Genomic DNA, 22,922 nt, shown 5'->3' on the forward strand with positions numbered 1-22,922 from the left:
TGACAGAACGCGAGATAAAGATTAACGACGATGGCAACGTACTACAATATAGGCTTAAACTGATGAACAAGATTTACAGAGGGAAGCTCTAAATGTGTTGAATTTTCGACTTGGGGGTCAGTTGACTTGATCAAGAAAATGTTTGCTCGGATTAAGGCTGAAGGCCAAACAGTGACAGAACGGATTGGAATTTAACTTCGGGAGCGGGACATTACCGTTGCCTCTATATTGACTGCTATGCGTTTTATTAATTTCACTATTCTTCTCGCCGTGACAGGAGAGGGACAACAGCTGTCATAGCTCTACGACGGATTGAATAAAGCCTCTGAGTACCGCAAGATGAATACGACTCAGCCATTACCGGCTCTCCAACTTCTCTGCATCTAGTGGGCCATCGGCATCTCAAACAGATGAATCTGAGTGTATCCCTTTTATACGGGCTTGTGAACAGAGAAATACCTCATGCCTAGCCCGCAGTAGAGAATGGTCTTATTGCACCAGTCTGCGTAGACATGTTGACGTTAATGACGTTAAATTCCTTACAAAGGCGGACGAACTCCTATCTACTGATATCAACATCGATATGATTTGTCAGCTGACTTTTCTTAGAGATGATTTTTATGTCTGGTAGAGAACGTGAAAGCGGTTAATGCTTCGATCTATGGTAGACACACTGGTTGATAGCAAATAATAGCAAGCGCTGACACCGCAACCCGTCTTGGCGCACCACACGATAAAGTTGACTTGGTTCTGCCAGTACCTCACGATATCTGCCTCGGCGCATCATTTTTAAGCGGCTTCATAGGACTTGGTCTCTGGGAGAATATATCCTTTAAATAACTTTCCATGGGAGTCTTAAAATGGGCCTCTTAAGACATAATTATCAGGACTGTCAATGGTCCTGTTCATGGTCGTTCTCTTCGATTCAAGCTACATCATCATACATGTATGTATGTATGTATGTATGTATGTATGTATGTATGTATGTATGTATGTATGTATGTATAATTTGACCTTGACTGTTCGTTTTGTAAACAACTAGGTGCTGATTTAGATCCTGACCTTGATTCAAAATTAGTAGCAACCACGTAAATAAGTTTTTTTTTATTATTTTAAAATGATTCGTTGATGTTGAGGTTATGATGGGACTAAGTGTTCAAGATGTAAACATTTTTTTTAATTTTTTATTTCTTAGAGCAAAATGATTTGTTTTCGTCATGGCCACACTGGGTGTACGTTATCTAACAAGTACCAAATTTCTACGAGGTTCTGGAAAATGATCACATAACCCCCTTTCTGCGTTTTAGAATACGATATAACCTTTGCTTTGGAGAGATATTCTCAGTAGAAGCTGGACTTTTTCTTACACTGGAAGTTGAATGTTGTGCTGTTTGGAGTTTTTTTTTTTCTTCAAATTACTTGGATTGGAGTTATTTCAAATTACTTGGATTCAAAGGGATTAATTTTTTCCGCTGGAAAATATGTGTGCTCATGTGAAATTGTTGAACAAGGGCAGTTTTTAATAAAATATATTCAGATTTCCATTTTTGGATTTGATTCTTCAAACCGTAAGTTCATAATTTTAAATTTTTACAGATTTTTTCCAGGAAAATAAATTATTATGTTGTTTTCATTCTTTCTTGTGTTACTGTTTATTCGAGTACTGTTTATTCGAGCCTAAACACGTAACATAAGAATATATATATATATATATATATATATATATATATATATATATATATATATATATATATATATATATATATATATATATATAGAGAGAGAGAGAGAGAGAGAGAGAGAGAGAGAGAGAGAGAGAGAGAGAGTAATACCCAAGGGGCTGCAACAGATATAAACAGAGTTAGTTGTTGTTTCGCCTACTTCCTGGTTCTCTTTTCAGCGTGCTTTCTGTTCTTGTCTTCCTCGGCTCGTTGAACGCCCTGTCTGAATGCTAGGCGCCAGGTGGAGTGGTCGTAACCACATCTGTCCCAGTCGTTGACGGTAATGTTGGCGTCTTCATGTCCTTCTTGCAGACAACAGACGTGGAAGTCCAGTCGGTCCTGCGCCCTCTGCTAGCTCCTCATATATATATATATATATATATATATATATATATATACACACACACACACACACACACATACATATATATATATATATATATATATATATATATATATATATATATATATATATATATATATATATATATATATATATATATATATATATATATATATATATATATATATATATATGTATGTATGTATGTATGTATGTATGTGTGTGTGGTGTGTGTGTGTGTGTGTGTGTGTGAAAATAACATTTTCACTTTTTACCTGACGAAATATATTTAATTTCACCTAAATTATAATATAGGTTTTCCTTACGACTTGGTACTCTACTTTCATGTTTACGACTGCCTCAGCGTTTCCAGGTTACGATTGCCTCAGTGTTTCCTGGCTGTACGCGTGCGATATTACGTTCGTTCTCTTAACCACGTTCACGCTTTTCGTGTTCAACCGATTTCACAGGTTGTGCTTGCGTTAGATATACCACGTGTACTTTGTTTTGATTCCTACAACGGAAATACAAGAATCGCCTGCGCAATAACCCAGATATCCGGGCACCTGTCATCACTCCAAAGCCCAACATGGCGGTTCAGGGTGAGGGTGGAGGAAAGGATGACATTAAAACGCATTTTATGACACGAGAAGGGACCTATAGACTCATGCCATTATCAGAATATTCTAAGCCTACGAGGTTGACTTACAATGGACAAACAAATACTCCGTCCAAAGTATCTTTCATTGATGTTAACGACGGGACAGGTTCCCCGGAAAGGATTTGCTTCAATGTTGGCAGGGAGCTATATTTCTATGTTTACAAAGGGGTTCGAAAGGTGCGTACTTGTAAACACATTTCCATATACGTCGCTTGTAGCTGGAATTAAATGAATGTACTATTTTCTTTATGCGATGCGTGACATTATTCATAAATAATACAAATTTTAGGAGAATTTCAAAATGTTTTTCACGCCAACTTGATGAAGTTACAGGCTGTAGCAACTAATCGATCAGTCGGTATCTTGGTCGGTCTCTCATAAAGTGATATAGTTATAGTATATTGACTCAGAAGAACTTGATTAAATTGAAAATACATTGTATCACATTACATACGAACGAAAACTTTCGCAGTGATGCTATTCCAGCTCTTCCCATTATGTTCCACTTTGATTTTTCAGTACTAATGTTGGTTGTTTTTTAAAGTCACTTTTAGCTCATTTTTGGCTATATCATGCCAAGGAAATGGAAACAGGTGCCGTTCCCAAAGACACACTGAGGCAGCTAACCTGCGCTTGTCTTGTCAGGTATTAAACCGAAGACCATTGGCATAATTTCATGTTTGTCATGTAAACCTGTGCAAAATCAATATTCCATTTAAAAGAATGAAATGTAACTAAAAACTTGGAGAAAAGTATAGAATCCTGGCAAAATCAAAACTGCTGACAGCAATCAAGCAATCACAAGTTTGGAATTATTTCAGAGAGAGGGAAGAAAATTGAAAAAGGAGGTGAATTGCATTTTGTTTGCAGTGGAGTTGACTTAGTCACTTTTTGCGTAAAGTTGATAAATCTAAAAGTTAAAGAATGAATCCCTTCAGACTGGACACATGACTTAAAACTTGTTCAGAAGCGATACATAAAATAGTCCATAAAAGAAAGTGAATTGCAACCTTTGTACAGTGGAGTTGGCATACTCATTTCTTTCACAAAGTCAGATTTTCTAAACCACTGGTATGAATCCCTTTGGATGAAGCTGATTGCTATCAAAACTGGTTTAAATGAGATCCTTGCTGAACAACCAAATGGGAAAGTTCACCAAACATCTACTTGTGATGTTTACATATAGCTTGAAACCTCTCAGAAAATTGAGGGGAAAGGTTTTTACTATTTATGATTAGCCAGTCTTAACTACAAATCAGTAAATCTGTTCCTGCTTTTCTCTTATTAACTTACATCAAGTGTACTTGTTCCACGTGTTGTGTATCTACAAGTCAAAAGAGAAATTGGATTAGTAAATTGAAAATGTACAGAAGCACTTATTTAAGGATGTTATAGAAATTTAGCCTTGGAACAGAAATAATTGCATTGATAAATTACCAAGTTACGTAGGAACCAAGTGAAAATTAGCAGTATAATGTACATTAAACATGTCAGTCTGTCCAGTAGATGTCTTTGTTTCAGCTGATCTCATTGGGATGGATCTTTATGTCGGTGAAATCTGTCGAAAGTTAAATGAAAAAGACTTATTTAAAAATGTAACACAAGATGCAGCATATGCAGTCATTCACTGACATCACTGATAATGTTGTTGTTGTAGGGTTTAACGCCATTTTGCAGCACATGATAGGCTATACATGGCGGTCAATATTAATGGTGGAGGAAGAACCCGGAAAAACCCCGGAAAGAACCACCGACCCACGAGAAGCTACTGGCAAGCTTTCTCACATACCCACATTAGCCGAATCCGAGACTCAAACCCACGCAGAGGTGAGATGGCAGTGATCCGTAACGGAGAGCGCTTTAGACCTCTCGGCCACTCGGGGCCCCGACATCACTGATAAAGACACTGATGAATATGTTTGCTTGTGGAGAAAGACACCTTCATTATGATCTTCTAAGGAAGGGTTCTGAATTGGAAATCAAATTAAAATATATTCTGGTGTTGAATAAATTATTGCAGTATTATTCCAGTATAATGCTTTATGAAGAAACTGCTGATTGTTTGTTTTTGGTTAAAGTTAATTAATTGCCAGCCACTAAAAAATAATGAACATGATTGCTAACAAGAAGTTATGTGTCCTTGTTGGTCATGCTCTAGATGAACCAGACTAATATTGTCTGAGTTGTCTGTAGTTTTTTCAGATAACTGAACTGACTTAATCTGAATCAAACTATACATGTACAATTATATGTATAATCTGATTCATTTTGGGATAGTTTAGATTATACACAATTATATGTATAATCTGATTCAGTTTAAGGCAGTTAGAGTATACACAGTTTTATGTATAATCTGATTCAGTTTAAGGCAGTTAGAGTATACACAATTTTATGTATAATCTGATTCAGTTTAAGGCAGTTAGAGTATACACAATCATATGTATAATCTGATTCAGTTTAAGGCAGTTAGAGTATACACAATTACATGTATAATCCAATTCAGTTTAAGGCAGTTAGAGTATACACAATTTTATGTATAATCTGATTCAGTTTAAGGCAGTTAGAGGATACACAATTACATGTATAATCTGATTCAATTTAAGGCAGTTAGGTAATACACAATTACATGTATAATCTAATTCAGTTTAAGGCAGTTAGAGTATAAACAATTATATGTATAATCTGATTCAGTTTAAGGCAGTACAGATTGGGGCACCAAGTGGTCTAAAGCACTCACCGTTCTGGATCACTGCCATCTCACCTCTGTCTGCGTGGGTTCGAGTCCAAGGCTCGGCTAGCATGGGTACGTGGGAAAGCCTGCCAGTAGCTTCTTGTGGGTTGGTGGTTGGTGGTCTTCCCTGGGTTTTCCAGGGTTCTTCCTCCACAAGTTATACTGGCCACCATGTATAGCCTATCTTGTGCTGCAAAATGGCACTAAACCCTAGAACAACAACAAAGCAGTCCAGAGTATACACAGTTCTATGTATAATAGGATTCAGTTTAAGGCAGTTCAGATTATACACAATTTTATGTATAATCGGATTCAGTTTAAGGCATTTCAGACTATATACTTTATGTATAATCTGATTCAGTTTAAGGCAATTCAGATTATACACAATTATATGTATAATGTAATTCAGTTTAAGGCAGTTAGAGTATACACAATTATATGTATAATCTAATTCAGTTTAAGGCAGTTCAGATTGTACAAAATTCTATGTATAATCGGATTCAGTTTAAGGCAGTTCAGATCGTACACAATTCTATGTATAATTGGATTCAGTTCAGATTATACACAATTATATGTATAATCTGATTCAGTTTAAGGCAGTTCAGACTAACATGATCTGAGTTGTTTGTAGTTTTGTTAAATAACTGAACTGCATTATAAAATGAATCAGATTATACATAAATAATTACATTTATAATCTGATTCAGTTTTTAAAAAATATAAAAATTGTCCACATTTAAGGCATCCTGTAATTTCATTAGGCAATATTGTGTTATACTAATACAATGAATAAGTATTTCACTATTTGTATCACCAAGTTCGTACTATTGAATATCAAGATTTAGTTACAGTGGACAAGTATGGTGTAGTGTAACACTGTATGATCACATGTAAACCGAATTGTTGTTTTGTCAAAAATATGCCTTCATTTACATTTTTGTCAACGTGATAGCCCTAGTGGATGCTGATATCTCTGGCATGAGATATATATTGCAACATCCAGTGCTGGAAGCTGAGAGAACTTGTGTTATAAAAAAAAAGAAGTACCATAGTCCTTTTCTGTAAGACTGTAAATTCCAAAACATTGTTTATGTTATTGTGTGGATGTGTTTAGATTCAATATAATGAGACCTATATCATAATAAAATTAAATGTTGGAAATTGAAATGCAGAACAGAAAATGTTAAAAGATGATGTTTTGCACTGGTGTGCATTTTAGAAAGTATAACTCATTGGAAATTTAGGTTTTACAGCTAATAATTTCCTAGCTCTTTGTTGTGGGTATCCATGACCATGGAGGAAGGAAAATTTTGCATAAAAAAATCAGAAGGAAAACAATGCAAGTCTTGTATGCTTTCATTATCTTTACTTTGTGCTACAATTTTCCAAGAAGTAACCAAAATTATGGAGAAAAAAACCTGACATGTATGCTTAGATGTCTCTACCAGACAAGATCTGCACTATGGAATCTGATTCTTTCTTAACGTTAGTAATTAGCCATTATTAACTTGCATTTTAATTCATAATTCTCTTTTTCTCATAAAGTCTTATTTTCAAATTAATAAAATTTGAATTTATTCCTGAATTATGTATTTCTGCATGTTCCCTTGAAGAGAAATTGTTGCATCATTCATACAGCTTAAAAAATATATACACTATGCCTAGCTTAAATTTTAGGACAAAGTGACTAATCTACAGCATAAGGTCAAGTTGTATGAAAATAAGTTGTGAATAGAGGTCAATATTTAAAATGTTCAAAAGGGTTATTTGATAAAGGTGTTTTACCCTAGATTCAGGACAGGTAATATGAAAGAACAGAAGTAATCATTCAGCTTTAAGATTTTTTTTCTCTGTTTTATTCATTGAGTGTCAGATACTGAGGTACTACTGGCAGTCCTTTCACTTTACTTTTACAGAATGAAATATGAAATAAACTTGTTTCTCTTCATTGTCAGTTGGTCTTCAAACCTCTGCAGAGTAATCATTGTCTTATTGGTTGGGCAACAAATGCATGGAATTTTGCTCACCTCTTCAAGCTTTATGCACACAGATTTCGCAGGAATCTCATCGCTTAAAATTTTAATTGCAAGCACAAACAAATCACTAAATTGACATAAAAGTTTATAAAAAGCATGATAACAGCTTTAGGTAATTTTTTAATTTTTGTGGTCCCAAAAATGGGGCCATGTCACATATTTAAAAAAAAAAAAGTTACTGTCACATGCTTAAATATTTACTGATCAGACTTTATTCATGCAGTTTTATTTATAGTTTGCATTGTGACTCCAGTATGCAGTGAAACGGGTGGATATTGTCAATTTTGAGCTGTTGCAATTGCTCTTGTTGTAAATGTGTTTCAGATGCAGTGTAATATATTACTGTATATACTTGCTTATAAGTAGAGTCAAACTGCAAACAACATAGATCCTGATCTGTCATAGTATAATGTGCCTGTAGATAGGGCCTGTGTTGTTTGTTCCACTGATTACTCCTAATAAATTTCACAGACCCATATCTGCTATTTCATTATGCAACAGCAGATCTGAATCTGTGCAGTTTGAAGTTGGACTCAGCTTATAAGCAAATGCATGCAGTATTTTGAAAGATTGCGAATATACAGAGATTTTCTTTTTATAATAAACAATTGAAAGCAATTTAAAGATGGGAAAACTTGTATGATGTATTTTTTGTTTGTAAGATAATTTTAGATTTTCCAAAATCATGTATTTCAGGCTGCTGACCTTACCAAGCCCATAGATAAAAGGACCTACAAGGGCACTTTTCCTACCTGTCACAGCTTCAACAAAATGCTGGTTAGCAGTGATAGTGTGCAGTTGCTTGTGGGTTTCACAGCAGGTCAGATTCAGCTGATTGACCCAATCAAGAAGGAGTTGAGCAAATTGTATAATGAAGAGGTATTGTCATAGAGCTATAAACACTTACCATATATACTCGCTTATAAGATGAGACCAACTGCAAACTGCACAGATCCAGATCTGCCATTGCATAATGCACTGGCAGATCTGGGTCTGTGCAGTTTGTTAGGAGTAATGAGTAGAACAAAAAATAGACCCTAATTTGCAGACGTGTTATGCATTTTGCTTGCAGTTTGACTTGTAAGCAAGTATATACGGTATGTTATGACAGTTACCATATATACTTGAATATTAGTTGCATCAGCAGCAAATTATGCAGATGTATATTTGCTGTTACATAATGTGCTGGCAGATCTAGGTCTATACAGTTTGTTGAGAGTAATCGGTAGAACCAGACATGATTTTTCTCCGTTTTAAAGTGGAATTCTGCTTTTCTCCAGACTGTAATCCAATTTTTCTTGATATGGTCTCTAATTTTATATCATCTCTGATCTGGTTTTAAAATAAAATCTGTCCAGTCCCATTCCACAACAACCCTTGTAAATTATTCGTTCGATATATTAATTAGCACACCACTCTTGTAAAGAGTATTCTGATTGGTCAGAGGTTTAAATTCATCCAGTGAATCTTTCGTGTAATGGAAACTGATGGCAATGGAAAGAAGAAGCATGCTTGCAAAACATGGTGTCCCGAGTTGTTGAGAGAGACCATGACATGAAATGTTTAGATAAAGGTTTAAAAAAACATATGGAAAAGTGAATGGCTGGAGCGAAAAGTTGATGGAAATTTGTTGGTCAGTTTATAAGAAAACTGAATGCTAGAGGATTGGCATTTTGTGACCTATGCAATAAAGGTCTGAATTATGGTAATCATCATTGGAAGAGTTTGGAACAGCACCTACAAAAGAAGCTGCATACAGAAAAATTTATGCTCAGAAGGCATCTGGAAAAAGTGCAGAAAATTACTCTAGGAATACCAGTACAAGCACCAGCTTGAAAGGAAAAATGCTCTCATTGAGAAGGAAAAGAAATGATTGCAAATTGAGCCAAAAAAGTCGGTGGTGACAAGAAGGAAGGCTAAAGAAATATTTGCCAAAGCCGCAGAAAGGGCTCGATTGGCTTATCAACAGGTTGTGTCCATTGGAGAAAAAGACTAGTGAATGTCTGGGATTATTTGTATATAGTTGATGTACTTGGGTGTTTATTTTACAGATTTGTTATAAAAAGAGAAAAGTATAATATATTTGCTGCAAAAATTGACCAATTATTGTGACTTAATTATGATGTGAACACTTACATGCACATGAAATAACTTCAGCATCAATAGTATTCGAGAACAAATTCATGTGACTATAAATATTGTGAAATTATTGAAGTCAAGTTGAACATTTTTGGCAAGTTTATTAGTTTTTCAGATGATTATTTTGGTATATTTTATGATTATAAATTGCACCAGGAGCAGTTTTTTTACGAGTGTAAAATGTGTTCTGGACTCTCTGATTGGGGGTGCTGCCCCTCAAGAGCTTGTTGGGGGAGGACCCCCAAACCTGCCTTACAATTCTATCAGCTTTTTTTATGGAAGACCAAAATCATGTCTGGTACAAACAACACATACTTCAATCTGCTGGTGCGTTATGTGATGGCAGATTGAAGTCAGTGTTCTTTGGAATTAGACTCGGCTTACATGCAAGTATAATGGTATCCTAAAGACGTGTCTGCATCAGCATGACAGTGTCTTGATTTTGTAAATGTCAGTTTAATAGCAGCAATTACTTATTCTGTCGCTATTGCTTGGCTATCTATTTTCATGCCAAAAATATACCGTCCGTATGATGTGAATACATCCTCACATAGTGGAGAAAAAGTTATTTTGGCCCTTTGACATTTTGCACACCAGTCTGTCACAGGCTATGCGCAGAAGGTAGATGAACCTTTGTCGTTATTTTCATTGATGCCATGCTGTATAGATGTCTGAAGCCATTGTGACAGAAATTAATGCCAGTGGAAAACTAATATACCACAGTTAGCGCGCTCTCCTTCTCTACAGTGTTTATAATTCTCAGTGTTGCTACTGTCCATTTATTTCCAAAATCCGTATTGTAGCTTGTTGTTTTTTTCCCCCTTAGAACTTTGTTCTTTGCAGGAATTCAGAAGCTATGTGTTCTACCTTCTTTAAATATTAACTGAATGGTACGGGTAAGTCCCAATATTCTAGGAATAATAACAGGCCCCGCTCAAATGTTGAGGATATCGTTTCCTCAATTTTGTATGTTCAGCTCAATAAAATAAGTTATAACTTTGTACCACGCTCACATTGACATTCATGTATTTGCATGTTACCTCAATAAACAGATAATCAGAACTGGAATATCTTGTTTCTTTCAATAAATAAGGAAATACTTAAATGATGATTTTCATCTTTTGGTTATTCGTGGTAAGTCAAGTTTCGCAGCAAGGGACCACACCACTATTTTTTAAAATAAAAATTCAGCAAAACAGTCTGCGGGGCAGTATAGCCACAAGAAGGCCTCATGGGATACGCACACACAGACTGTATCAAGTACTCTATGTGCACTTGAAAAAACGTTGCACATTTTGTTATTTGTGTCTTCCAGCACCTGGAATCTAGTAGATTCTAGGCATACCTATCAAAGACAGAAGAACTTTCCCTCTTCTTCATCTGAATTTTCAGGTTTTTCTTCCAGATCTGACAATTTAGGACAAACATCTTCAGTGGTTGTTGAAGCCCCTTCAGTGAGAGGGTCTGGATGTTGGAGAAGCTGTTAAACTTTCACGGGTTGGGAGATGACTGTTCTCATATCCCTAACAGCGTTCACGCTTCATGTAACAGGTTGCTCCTTCCTGTTCGGGAGGTGGAGCACTGCAACCATGAGTTGCGCCCTCCTGTTAGGGAGGTAGAGCACCGTGATGGAGGGTTGTATCCTCCCATTGGGTAGGTAGAGTACTGCGATAGTGGGTTGTACGGCCTCCCTTGAAGGAGGTTGGGCACCGTAGATGTGGGTTGCACCCTCCCTTTAGGGAGGTTGAGCACCATGTTAGTGGGTTTCTCCTTTCCATCAGGGCAGTTGAGCACTGTAATACATATTGTGCCTCTGGCAGCCTGTTGGCCCCTTTCATTAGGGAGACCTCTGGGAAAGGGCCAGTACTGAGTTTCCCCCTCTCCCACCTCCACCATCCCATCCTCTGCAGGATTTACAATCCACACACAGGATTGAGGCCTGGGAAGGGGGCTGTTTTGGTGTCCCTCCTACCTTATTATACCTATGAACCCTTATGGGATGTGGTTCCTTCCACCACAGGGACCTTGGTCCGTTATGCTCCCATGGACTACTGGACCTTGCCATACCAATCGAAGTGATGCTGTGGCTTATGTCCCAAATCACCTCACCAAGTGGTTTCTTTTCGGAAGGCTACAGGTGTTACATCATCGAGGGTAGATAGACATTCTCATCTCCCTTCTGCACCTCATGATCAACCAGGGACCGTGACATATTACTCCTATGCTCCGTCCAAGGGAAATAGTGATGCCCAGCCACTCTCCAACTCAGAGTACCCTTGACTATGAGAATGCTGATGCTTTCTCCATCCTTGTTGACTGCAATGAGTTTGAGACAGAAGATGTGGCAATGACACCTCTCAGGCCCACTCCCTTATCTCAGGTGGGTGAGGAAGAAGAGGTCTGGTCCTTTGATAAGGCGGTAAATGAGGTTTACCATTTGTTAACCCCTGAATTTTGCCACAAACCATCGGGTACTCAGTCCAGAAAGATCCTTTCCGATTTGGAATAGATCTCCGGGGTACCACCTCAACCAGACCTCTTTCTTCTCCCACATTCATCTACAATTGAGGAAATATCAGGGAGGTTTTCTCAATGTGAATATATTGCTCGACAACATAGAGGTTGGTCTGTTCCTCCCTCTACGATGAGACCACTTATCTCTTCTTCAAGCTATCGGGTACATTCCCTGAAGCGGCCTATTAAACCTCTTCCATTAGATGCTGATGCAGCCAAAGTCGGTATTCCTTTGGGATCCTGGGCATGCCTTCCCGTCAAAACAATGGATGCCATAGTCTTGACTGGGTTATGAGAGTAATTGCGCCCTATCTTTGAATACAGGGAACATCAATTCTCCAGTAATTTGATGACTGGCTGATTCACCATGTCCATGTTCAGAACCTTCATCAAGATCTGTTCCGCTCTTGGTCAATCATAACTCAACTGGGTCTCCTACCCAACCTCAAGAAGTTGGAACTTGCTCCATCAATGGACTTTGTTTACATGGAGATGAGCTTCCTCATGAATCAAAACATGGTCCTGGTTCCCCTGGATCAGTAGATCAAATCCTGGCTCTCCTAGAGACACTATGAGCGAAAGCTATTGTATCCACTCACTATTATCTGTTCCTGCTTGGAACATTGAACACCTCTGCAGAATTGGTTCCTTTAGGACATCCTCACATGCGTCCTCTACTGTTCCTCCTTCTGGCCAGGTGGAAACCACACAGAGATTCTCTATCAATCCGATCCCTCTAGAACCAGTTTTTTTAACTAGCATTTGCTTTGGTGGATGAATCGAGACAGATTCCTGATGTGGGTTCCTATGCATGCACCCGATCCCCATCCCTATCTGTTAGCAGATGTGTCAGATTCAGGCTTGGAAGCCCATTTAGAGCCGGAGGGCATAATTCTCCATGGTGCCTGGACTCTGGCCGAATTGTCTCTCAACATCAGCCTAGAAATAAAAGTAGTATTTCTAACATTGCAAAGGTGTGTCAACCTAATAATGGACTGGTGTGTCATGGTCTACTCAGACAACACATCTGTCATAGCCTACCTACGACGTCAAGGAGGCACACAAGCCCCTTCTCTTTGTGTGGAGGTCTGGAATCTTTTCCTCTGGTCAGCCATGGAGAATGTTACAATCCGAGTTTGCCACATTCTGGGCAAGGTGAATGTAGTAGTGGACAGCCTGGCCAGAACAGACTGAGCTGTCCTCACAGAATGGTCTCTTCACCATTCTGTAACAAAGTCCCTATTTTCTCTTTGGGGAAGACCTCTAGTGGATCTTTTTGCGACCAAGCTCAACAACAAACTTCCCTTTTACGTATCTCCTGTCCAAGATCAGAAAGCATGGGTATTCGATGCATTCAGCTTCCAGTGGGATTGCCTATTCGCATATGCCTTCCCACCTTTCCAACTGCTACCATAAATTCTGCGAAGAGTCAGAACTTCTACTGCTGTGATCATTCTCATTACCCCATTGTGGCCCCAATGTCCAGGGCTCAGTGATCTTCTTGACCTCTTGATAGATCGACCCAGGTACCACACAAGAGGGATGTCCTGTCATAGTACTGGGGATTCCTTCTCCACAACAGTCCAGACATTCTCCACATTCATGCCTGGCTTGTCTCAAATGATCTCTCTGTCAGAACAAGTTTTCAGACATAGTCACCAGTTGCAGGAGAGCTTCTACAGCCAAAGTTTATGATGCCAGGTGGAGAATCTTCTGTCATTGGTGCTGTAGGAAACGTTGATCCTATCTGCCCTTCTGTAACTTCCATAGCTGATTTCCTTTTGTTCCTCTTTGAGACCAAAAGATGTTCAGTATCCACTATCAAAGGCTATCAAGCTGACATCTCCAACACTTAAATTCTCACAGGGCACAGACATCGGTTCACATGCGCATTTTGTCGATCTTTTAAAGTTATTTGAGCTTCACTGACAGGTCTCTCTCTCCCTTATGCCTAAATGGAATCTTTCCTGTGTTCTTTGGTCATTTAATTTCTCTGTTTTATGTCAGGTTGACATCAGCCTACCCACCTTACTGACAAATTCAACTAAGCAATAGTGACAGGATAAGTAACTGCTGCTAATAAAAACTAATTTTAACTATGCAGTACTTAAATGTCGCTATTGCCGAATACCCTCCTCCCACCCAATCATAAATTTTGAGTAATTGTTGTCTGTGAAAAGATGACATATAGGTACATCTACCTTCTGCGGCAAGTGGTGTGCAAAAGGTCAAAGGGTCATACTAACATTTTCTCCACTTTGGGAGGATGTTATCACATTATACGGACGGTATATTTTCGACAGGAAAATAGATAGCTAAGCAATAGCGACAGGTAAGTATTGCATAATTAAAATTAGTTTTACCCCACCAAAAAGCTACATGTCCATGCTTATTGTTAACTTGAGGGTTGGTTGTGTAAAGTAAACACAGTGTACCCTCATTGTCTCATAGCATTCATTCAGAACCAGAAACCTGATCATCTTTGGAGGATAGGAGGGACATGATTCCAAATGTAAACAGAAATATAATATTATAAATATAATATAATGCAGAGGGGTTGAAAATATGCAGCATTTTCTTCAGCTTTCAAAGAAGAGTGTCCCCCAGGATTGAATTGATGAGATTTATTTCATGCTTTGGAATTACTCTTGATGGATTTTTGAGGTGGAGTAAATTTGTTGTTGTTATAGGATTTAATGCCATTTTTCAGCATGAGGTAGGCTATACATGGCAGCGAGTATAACTGGTGGAGGAAGAACCCTGGAAAACCCCAGGAAGAACCACCAACCCACGAGAAGCTACTGGCAAGCTTTCTCACGTACCCACGTTAGCCGAGCCTGTGACTCAAACCCCACGCAGACAGATTTTGGGTGCAGGTCCCTGAGTGACTGAGTGGTCTAAAGCGCTCTCCATTACGGATCACTGCCATCTTACCTCTGCGTGGGTTTGAGTCTCAGATTCGGCTAATGTGGGTATGTGAGAAAGCTTGCCAGTAGCTTCTCATGGGTCAGTGGTTCTTTCCGGGGTTTTCCTGGGTTCTTCCTCCACCTTTAATACTGCTCGCCATGTATAGCCTATCGTGTACTGAAAAATGTCATTCAAACTTACAACAATAACAACAGAGGTGAGATGGCAGTGATCCATAATGGTGAGCGCTCTAGACCACTCAGCCATTCGAAGCCCTGGAATAATTGTGTTAGATATATTTGTGAACTGTTAAATCAAAAATGAGTTCATACTGTCTCAGTCTCAGCAATGACCTTCCAGTGGTGATCATCCTTCCCTCAAGCTGTAAACAAGCTAACTTAGTAACAGTTCTGAGAAAGAGAATAAATCTCTTAATGTTATTAGAAAATTTAAGGAAGAGTGGAAAAGTAAATTTCTATGGGTTAAAAATGTTGAGAAAAATGGATATACAGTTTATGACATATGACTGGTGTATAGATACTAGACAATCAAATCCAGTTCCAATCTTTAAAAACATGCCCTCAGTCATCTTCAAAAACGTGCCTTCAGTCATCATCAAAATCTGTGATCACCCAATTGTTGTTGAAGCTTAAATGGCAAAGAAAAAACAGATTTTAGCATAGCAGATTGACAAATATATTTGATGAGTTAAAAATAGAATACTAGTAAGTTGAGAAGTTAAAAAATATAATAAAATATAAAATAATCCTTTTTCTCTTTAATATTCAAACATACACAAATATTCATGTTCGTAATTAGAAAGTGAACTTGTGCAGGCCTTCAGTGATGGCCATATCTGTAACGCAGCTTGTATTTTGTACAACATACTGTACCATTTGTACAAAATACAAGCTGTGTTACAAGTGTTTCCCATTATTCAACATCAGACAAAAAATCCATGTTTATCTGACACAAATTCATCAGCATGTCATTAGTTAAGACTAGAAACATTTATATGATCAGCCAGTCTGATTTCTGGGTTCTTATGTAGAGCTGAGTCCAGACTTGAAGCATGAGATTGAAGTTAAAGTCAGATGACATAAAACATCCCATCTAATTGGCTGGTCATAATTTTGGTCAAGGTTATCTGTGCAGAGGAGAAAAGATGTACATTCCCTCACACAAGTCAACTCAGTTTTGCAGGATCTCAGTACATTTGACTTTGAAAAAATTCAAATGAAGGTTATGGAGGTCATCCGGTATTAAGCGACTTTCAGTCTCGAGAATCATTTTATATGAAGCATACGCTGATTGGGAAAAATAAGTTCACGTGCAGGTGTACATTGTGAGTCATTGCTGCATCTTTCATGTAGAATCTTCATGTACAGGCTCCTGTAGCAGAAAGAAAAGCATTGTAATCATAAATTATTTTTTTTTTTTAATTGAGCAGGCAAAAAATATATCTCTGATGTGTCATTTCCAAAATAAATAAAAAAGAATCTTGGGATTGAACCCAAAAATGACACTCACTGGCAGTCTAACCACTGGCAGAATTTGAGCCAAATAACGTACTGGAAATGCTATTTTTGAAATGATCTGTCATGTTCTTGCAAAATTGTTTACAGCTCTGAAGAATGTTTAATGCTTTGAATCCATGTTCAGCCTCTTTGTATTTTTGTTTTTTTAGCGCTTAATCGACAAAACCAAAGTGACCTGCATTGAGTGGATCCCTGGCTCTACAAATCAATTCTTGGTGTCACATGCCAGTGGGCAAATGTACGTTTACAATGAAGACCTTCAGTGTGGTCCTACCCCACCACACTATCAACTATTTAAACAAGGAGAGTGTTTTGCAGTTTACACATGTAAAGCTAGAAGCACACGAAACCCACTGTATAGATGGGTGATAGGACAAGGTGCTATCAATGAGTTTGCTTTCTCTCCTTGTTCTCGTTATTTAGCCGTAATCAGCCAAGATGGCTTCTTGAGAGTATTTAACTATGACTCTATGGAACTTGTGGGATCTATGAAAAGCTACTTTGGAGGACTTCTTTGTGTTTGTTGGTCCCCTGATGGTAAATACATTGTTACAGGAGGAGAGGATGATTTAGTGACAGTCTATTCCTTTCATGAAAAAAGGGTTGTGTGTAGAGGTCAGGGTCACAAATCCTGGGTGACTGCAGTGTCGTTTGATCCATACACAACAATTGTGTGTGAAAAAGATAGCTGTGATACGGGTGCTAATGAGGAGGATAGATTGCAAAACAATGGGGGGCTTAATGAGAAAATGGACTGTAACATTTCTGAAGGATCACTTTCGTTCCCTAATGGGCTTCACCAGGTGAACTCTAATAACGATAGCTACTCCTACAATAAAGCAAATCCTAATTCTTTACATAATAACAATAGTGCTAATGTATATATCACGTCATACCGGTTTGGTTCTATTGGCCAAGATACTGTGCTATGCTTATGGGACCTAACAGAAGATGTGATAAAACAGCCTCTTGGACGATTAAGGACTAGTGTTGTCATGACGAATAGTGCACATGGGATTTCATCGTTAAAGTGCAATAGTGTGCCCCATTCTAACTCAAACAAGTCAAACTCTATATCTAATGATGTTTCTGCAATGGATGGACACGCCTATGCAATAGGAAATTCAACAATGAACACTACCACAAAATTTGCTACTCTTTCTCTTGTGGACAGGAAAGAGCACCAAGAAAAAAAGGAGCATAAAAGAAATTTCAGCCTTGCAGGACGCAGTAGTGAGAAAACAAACAATTTGAAATCAAATCATATACGTCCGCCAGATGATGCAATAAAACTTCTAGGTACGCAAATATGTCCCAGATTAAAAGATGTACCAATTTTGGAGCCTTTAGTGTGTAAGAAAATTGCAGCTGAAAGACTAACAGATCTTAAGTTCCAAGAGGAATGTTTAGTGACTACCTGTCAAGAGGGGATCGTTTGCACATGGGCCAGGCCAGGTAAAGTGGTAAGTTGCCACAGTTCAACAGTACTGAACAGGTGGAACTCTTAGCTTATAAGTTAAAGTTTGTATTTCATCCATATTCAGTGTATTGTGCACATAATATTGTTACTCATATTCAGATACCCATCCAGTTTATAAAAAAATTAGTATTCACTTGGTAACATTTTAATGGATTATGGATGAATTAGTGAGAAGAGGAATTGAGTGAAATTTGGATTCCCCCACCCCCAAATTTTGGGTTTACCATGCTTCACAATTTTTGTTTTTGTTCAGTAACTTTTTGAAAAGACTGCAATGAATTGTACCAACCTTAATATCAAGAAGACTAGGTCAAATTAATTTGAGAAACTTTTGAGTTATTGCCCCCATTTTACTTTTTTAGATTGCCAGTACATCAAAAACTTCTTCCACTGTTTAATGACCAAAATCATTGATCAGATAAAGTTATACAGCATTTGCTGTGAACATAATATTAAAAAGACGTCACATTATTTTTCTGTCAAAATTTGACTGAGTTATTAGCTCTGCTTCAATTTAAGTTTATTATGACATCATGCATTTTGTTTCTGTTCAGTAGGACTTGAGAGAAACATAGCTGATGTATTCCCTTTTTTCTCACTTCTATAGTTTTCATAGGCAAAAGATGTGTTTCTGGTTGGCTGACTGACCCTGTTTTCCATTGCCAACTCTAGGACCTTTGTCCCCCCCGTGGTTAAAAAAAAATCCCCCCCCCCAATGTATTAAATATAGGTAATGTTTAAAACAAAAACAACCTGCCTACCATCGTTTTAAAACCAGTGCAATAGGAAACATGCATATTTTTGGGCCTTATCAGGGACCCCCTCCTCCCCAGTACCTTGAGACTGGGGTTCCAGAACTTTCCAGTGTCCAAGACCTGTTGAGACCTTTGCTACTACCATATTAGATGGAGCATCAGTGTTGTCTAGATATATTTAAATTTTTATTGTGTTCCTCTATCAGAAGCAAGTGAAATTTAGCAAAATGAGATTTTGTCTTAGAATTTGCTCAGCCCTTGGGATGAATGCAGTAAGGAAACCACCCCATCATCCCATCACAGAATTGACTAATCCATCCATTCCATGATGCAATAATGGTATACTACTGTTGATATGATCTTGGTTTTTCTTTTTCTTAGTTACCTGGATGTACTAATGGTTCCAAATCATGGCGTTCAAACTAGGATTCATCTGTGTACTGTAACTGTAATTAAGTGCTTCCTGTTGAAATAATAGAAAAATACAGTTTAGTTCAAACATTCTAAAAATATATTTAGATGAAACTATTGTGACATTTTTTGCTAGTCAAGGAACTACAGTGATCTGGCTTGTTACAGTGTTGCTCTATTCTAGTACAGTACCTCTCCAGTGATCTAGTGGTTAGAGCATCTGCCTCAGATGCAGGAAGTCGCAGGTTTGAACTCCGGCTGAGTCATACTAAAGACTTATAAAATCATACTAACAGCTGCCTTGCTAGGCACTCAGCATTAAAAGGTCAGTTAGGCCTTGTGTCAGGATAATGTGACTGAGGGTGACATGATGCTACATGTCTGGCTTGATGCCCAAGTGCAAGACATAACTATAAACTGCCATACTGCAGACATGTAGTGATATGACTGAAATTTTTTCAAAGCTACTTTAAAAATCCAAATCACACACACACACACACACACACACACACACACACACATTCTAGTACAGTATTTACATCAGTCAGCCTTACCCAGCCATTTCCATGTCACTGATATTCATGAAAACACAGAATTAGCTTTTTTGAGTTTTTCTATGGATGAAATTGTAGCTGAAATAAACAACCTGTAATTAGACCAAGAGGTTCAGTTTTATGAAATTTTACAAGAAAATTTTACTCATTACTGGTCATTATTGCATATCAGTTGCTTGTCAACAGGCAAATTAGATCTATCCAGAATGAGAAGAGATACAATTTTTTTCTACATCCATTCGTAGGATCACATTGTTGGTCTCATCAGCATCATGTCAAACTTTGTTTTGCTTTACCATTATGTTCATAATTTTCAAGTTTTATCTCCTGTCATGAATATGGTAGGGGCATATGGTATTACTGTTGACCACATGCCTAGTTTGTTTTGCATTAAGTTCAGTTTCTTAGGTGCTGTTGGATACAGAATAATGTGGCTAGGTGTTCTGATGGGTAATGTTGAGTATTGTGTTCAGAAATATAGGTTTTAGTGAGGGCTATTTTTAGCTCTATATGTCATAGAGATACATTCCCTTTGTTGTTGATAGATCAGAAGAGTTTATGGCTGGACCTTTTATTCAGTAGCACAAATTTGTTATGGTCATTCCTCCTAAACTACTTGGAAGATTGCCATGAAACTTAACCTACATTCATCCCAAAATCTAGTCAGTCATAAACGAAAAATAGTGCTACTTAAACTTTCAATATGGCCACCACAGATGCTATCTTGAAAATCTTGTTATCACTACTCCGTCTAGATGAAAGGTTATATCAGCATGGGTCTTCTCTGAAAAGATTGTTTGTGATGTTGGTCCTAAATGACATCTACTATAGCCACAGCCATCATGAGACTCTTACAGTTACTCATCCTGAATGGAAAGTCATATCGACATGGAGCTTTCACCAGAAGGCTTCTTACGATAGTTGTTCCTTGATGAAAACGTCTGTATGGACATTCTGTATGGTCATCAAAGTGGCCGTCATGGAAATCTTGATAGTGCTACTCCACCAGAATTGATGGTAATATCATCATATAATTTTCACTGAAATACATCTTATGATAAATGTATCTAGTTGGTCCAAAATGAAAATAGTGCCAATCTGGCAACAAGTATGACAGCCATCTAGAAAATCTTGTTATTACTTCTCTTGCATGGAAAGTCATGTCAGGATGGAGTTTTCACCAGAAGACCTCTTAGACACATCGTTGGTTTCAGATAACAATAATTGTGCCAATCATACATCAAGGATGGCCATCACAATGGCAGTTTATTAAAATGTTATCACTACTTGTCCTAGATGGAAAGTTCTAATAACAAATGGTTTTGACCAGAAGACCTCTTGTGCTGTCTAGTTGGTACTAAATGAAAATGGTTCCAATCTTACATCCAGAATTACCACCACCATGAAAATCTTTTTATTGCTACTCCTCCTAAATGGAAAGTAATATTAAGACATGGTTTTCATTGGATGACTACTTATAATACCTAGTTTGACCTGAATGAAGTTGTTGCTACTCTGACCTCACATAACTGTCACAATGAATATATTACAAATATTGCAACTGGGGCCCCGAGTGGCCGAGTGGTCTAAAGCGCTCACTGTTACGGATCACTGCCATCTCACCTCTGTCTGCATGAGTTCGAGTCTCAGCCTCGGCTAACGTTGGTACGTGAGAAAGCCTGCCAGTAGCTTCTCGTGGGTGGATGGTTCTTCCTGGGGTTTTCCAGGGTTCTTCCTCCACCAATTATACTCGCCGCCATGTATAGCCTATCTTGTGCTGAAAAATGGCGTTAAACCCAACAACAACAACAACAACAACAAATATTGCAACTAATTCTAATGAATTGATGGTACACAGTTTTTGAATGCAATTAACAGACTCAATATCTAATCTTCATCACACATGTTACAGAACAGATCAGGTTGTTTTTCACTTTTCACTTCATAACCCACTGCAGTAGAGCCGTTAATCCCCTCCACACTCTTGAAGTTCTGATATGGAGGAGCAAGTCACATTAAAAATCACCATTGTGACTTGGCAGCCAGTTGTTGTTCACTACCACCATAGAGGGGTCTGGTAGACATCAACATTGCTAATGAATGACCTTGGGATAACGAATGCATGTGTACCCCCTACCCCCACTCCCCAATGAGCTTTTTGTTGATTAAGTTTGAAAAATAGTCTTGTAGGTCTGTTTGCAGTTATTGCCAATATCAAACATTTAGGTGCATTCCTAACTCAGTTTTAAACAACGTAGTTTTACAGTTTCAGCAGACACTGACACTTTTAGGAAGTTTAACTGTTTTACTTTATTCAAAGAACTCTGAATTAACCCACTGACTTGACAAAAGGCAAATCTTTTGGTTTCAAGTGAATGGCATAAATATATTCCGTTGATACAAAGGACATGTTTATGAAATGAACCATATTTTACTAGGAATTTGGTCATGCTTTTGTTTCTTACAATAGTGACTGCATTTGAAACTTCATCAAATATATGTATTTTTAGGGGGGGAGGCAAATTGCATGTACATGTATAGTGAAAATAAGAGCATGGATTTACGACTTAATACAACATCAACTCGTCTCTCTTTGCCTTGCAAAAGAAAATGATGGTTTTTATTTGACTTTTAGCTGATAGTTTAAATCAAAACTTGATGGAATTCTTTTTTGTGATGTTGAGACAGTGCAGACATTTAATAATTCTCATTAGTTACCTTACGTACTCAATTATAAGATTAATCCAACTGCAAACTGCACAAACCCAGATCTGCTGTCGCATAATGTGCCGGCAGATGGGTATGTGCAGTTTGTTCCAAGTAATCAGTAGAACAAACAAAATAGATCCTGATCTGCAGGCATATTATGTTACAGCAAATCAGGATCTTTGTTTGCAGTTTGACTTGATTTATAAATGAGTATATATGCTATGTATTCTTGTCTTTTCTGTTTTTCTCCTGGTTTAATTTATTTTCCAATAGTGGTTAATTAAAAATAATGAAGATGCACTTAGCAGTAACTTTGTGCCCTTTGGCACAGTTTAGGCAACCACTCAACTGCTTCAAAGTTTACAGCTTTTATTAGTTTGCTTCCTGTTTTGTTTACGAAATCAGTAAACGTTTAAATGAACC

At 37.7% G+C, this 22,922-nt stretch overlaps 1 protein-coding gene across 2 annotated transcripts in view; it reads left to right on the forward strand.

Annotated features, from left to right (window-relative positions):
- The first annotated feature begins 2,645 nt into the window (after window positions 1-2,645).
- LOC149805422 (WD repeat-containing protein 20-like) overlaps window positions 2,646-22,922 on the forward strand; it is an 80,575-nt gene continuing 60,298 nt past the window's right edge. Inside the window, exons 1-3 of one of the 2 annotated variants that reach the window (XR_016419624.1) lie at window positions 2,646-2,902; window positions 8,189-8,371; window positions 16,740-18,045. Coding sequence is in view for 1 of the 2 variants with exons in the window: in XM_089949997.1 (XP_089806123.1) it covers window positions 2,654-2,902; window positions 8,189-8,371; window positions 16,740-18,053 (1,746 nt within the window). In the remaining variant the exon portion in view is untranslated. Of the gene's footprint in view, window positions 2,903-8,188; window positions 8,372-16,739; window positions 18,054-22,922 lie in introns of both variants that reach the window. The other variant, XM_089949997.1, reaches the window with a different exon arrangement.

The sequence above is a fragment of the Sinohyriopsis cumingii genome, chromosome 2, assembly GCF_028554795.1.
Source record: "Sinohyriopsis cumingii isolate HCF-2022 chromosome 2, ASM2855479v2, whole genome shotgun sequence".
In the NCBI taxonomy this organism is placed as follows: Eukaryota; Metazoa; Mollusca; class Bivalvia; order Unionida; family Unionidae; genus Sinohyriopsis; species Sinohyriopsis cumingii.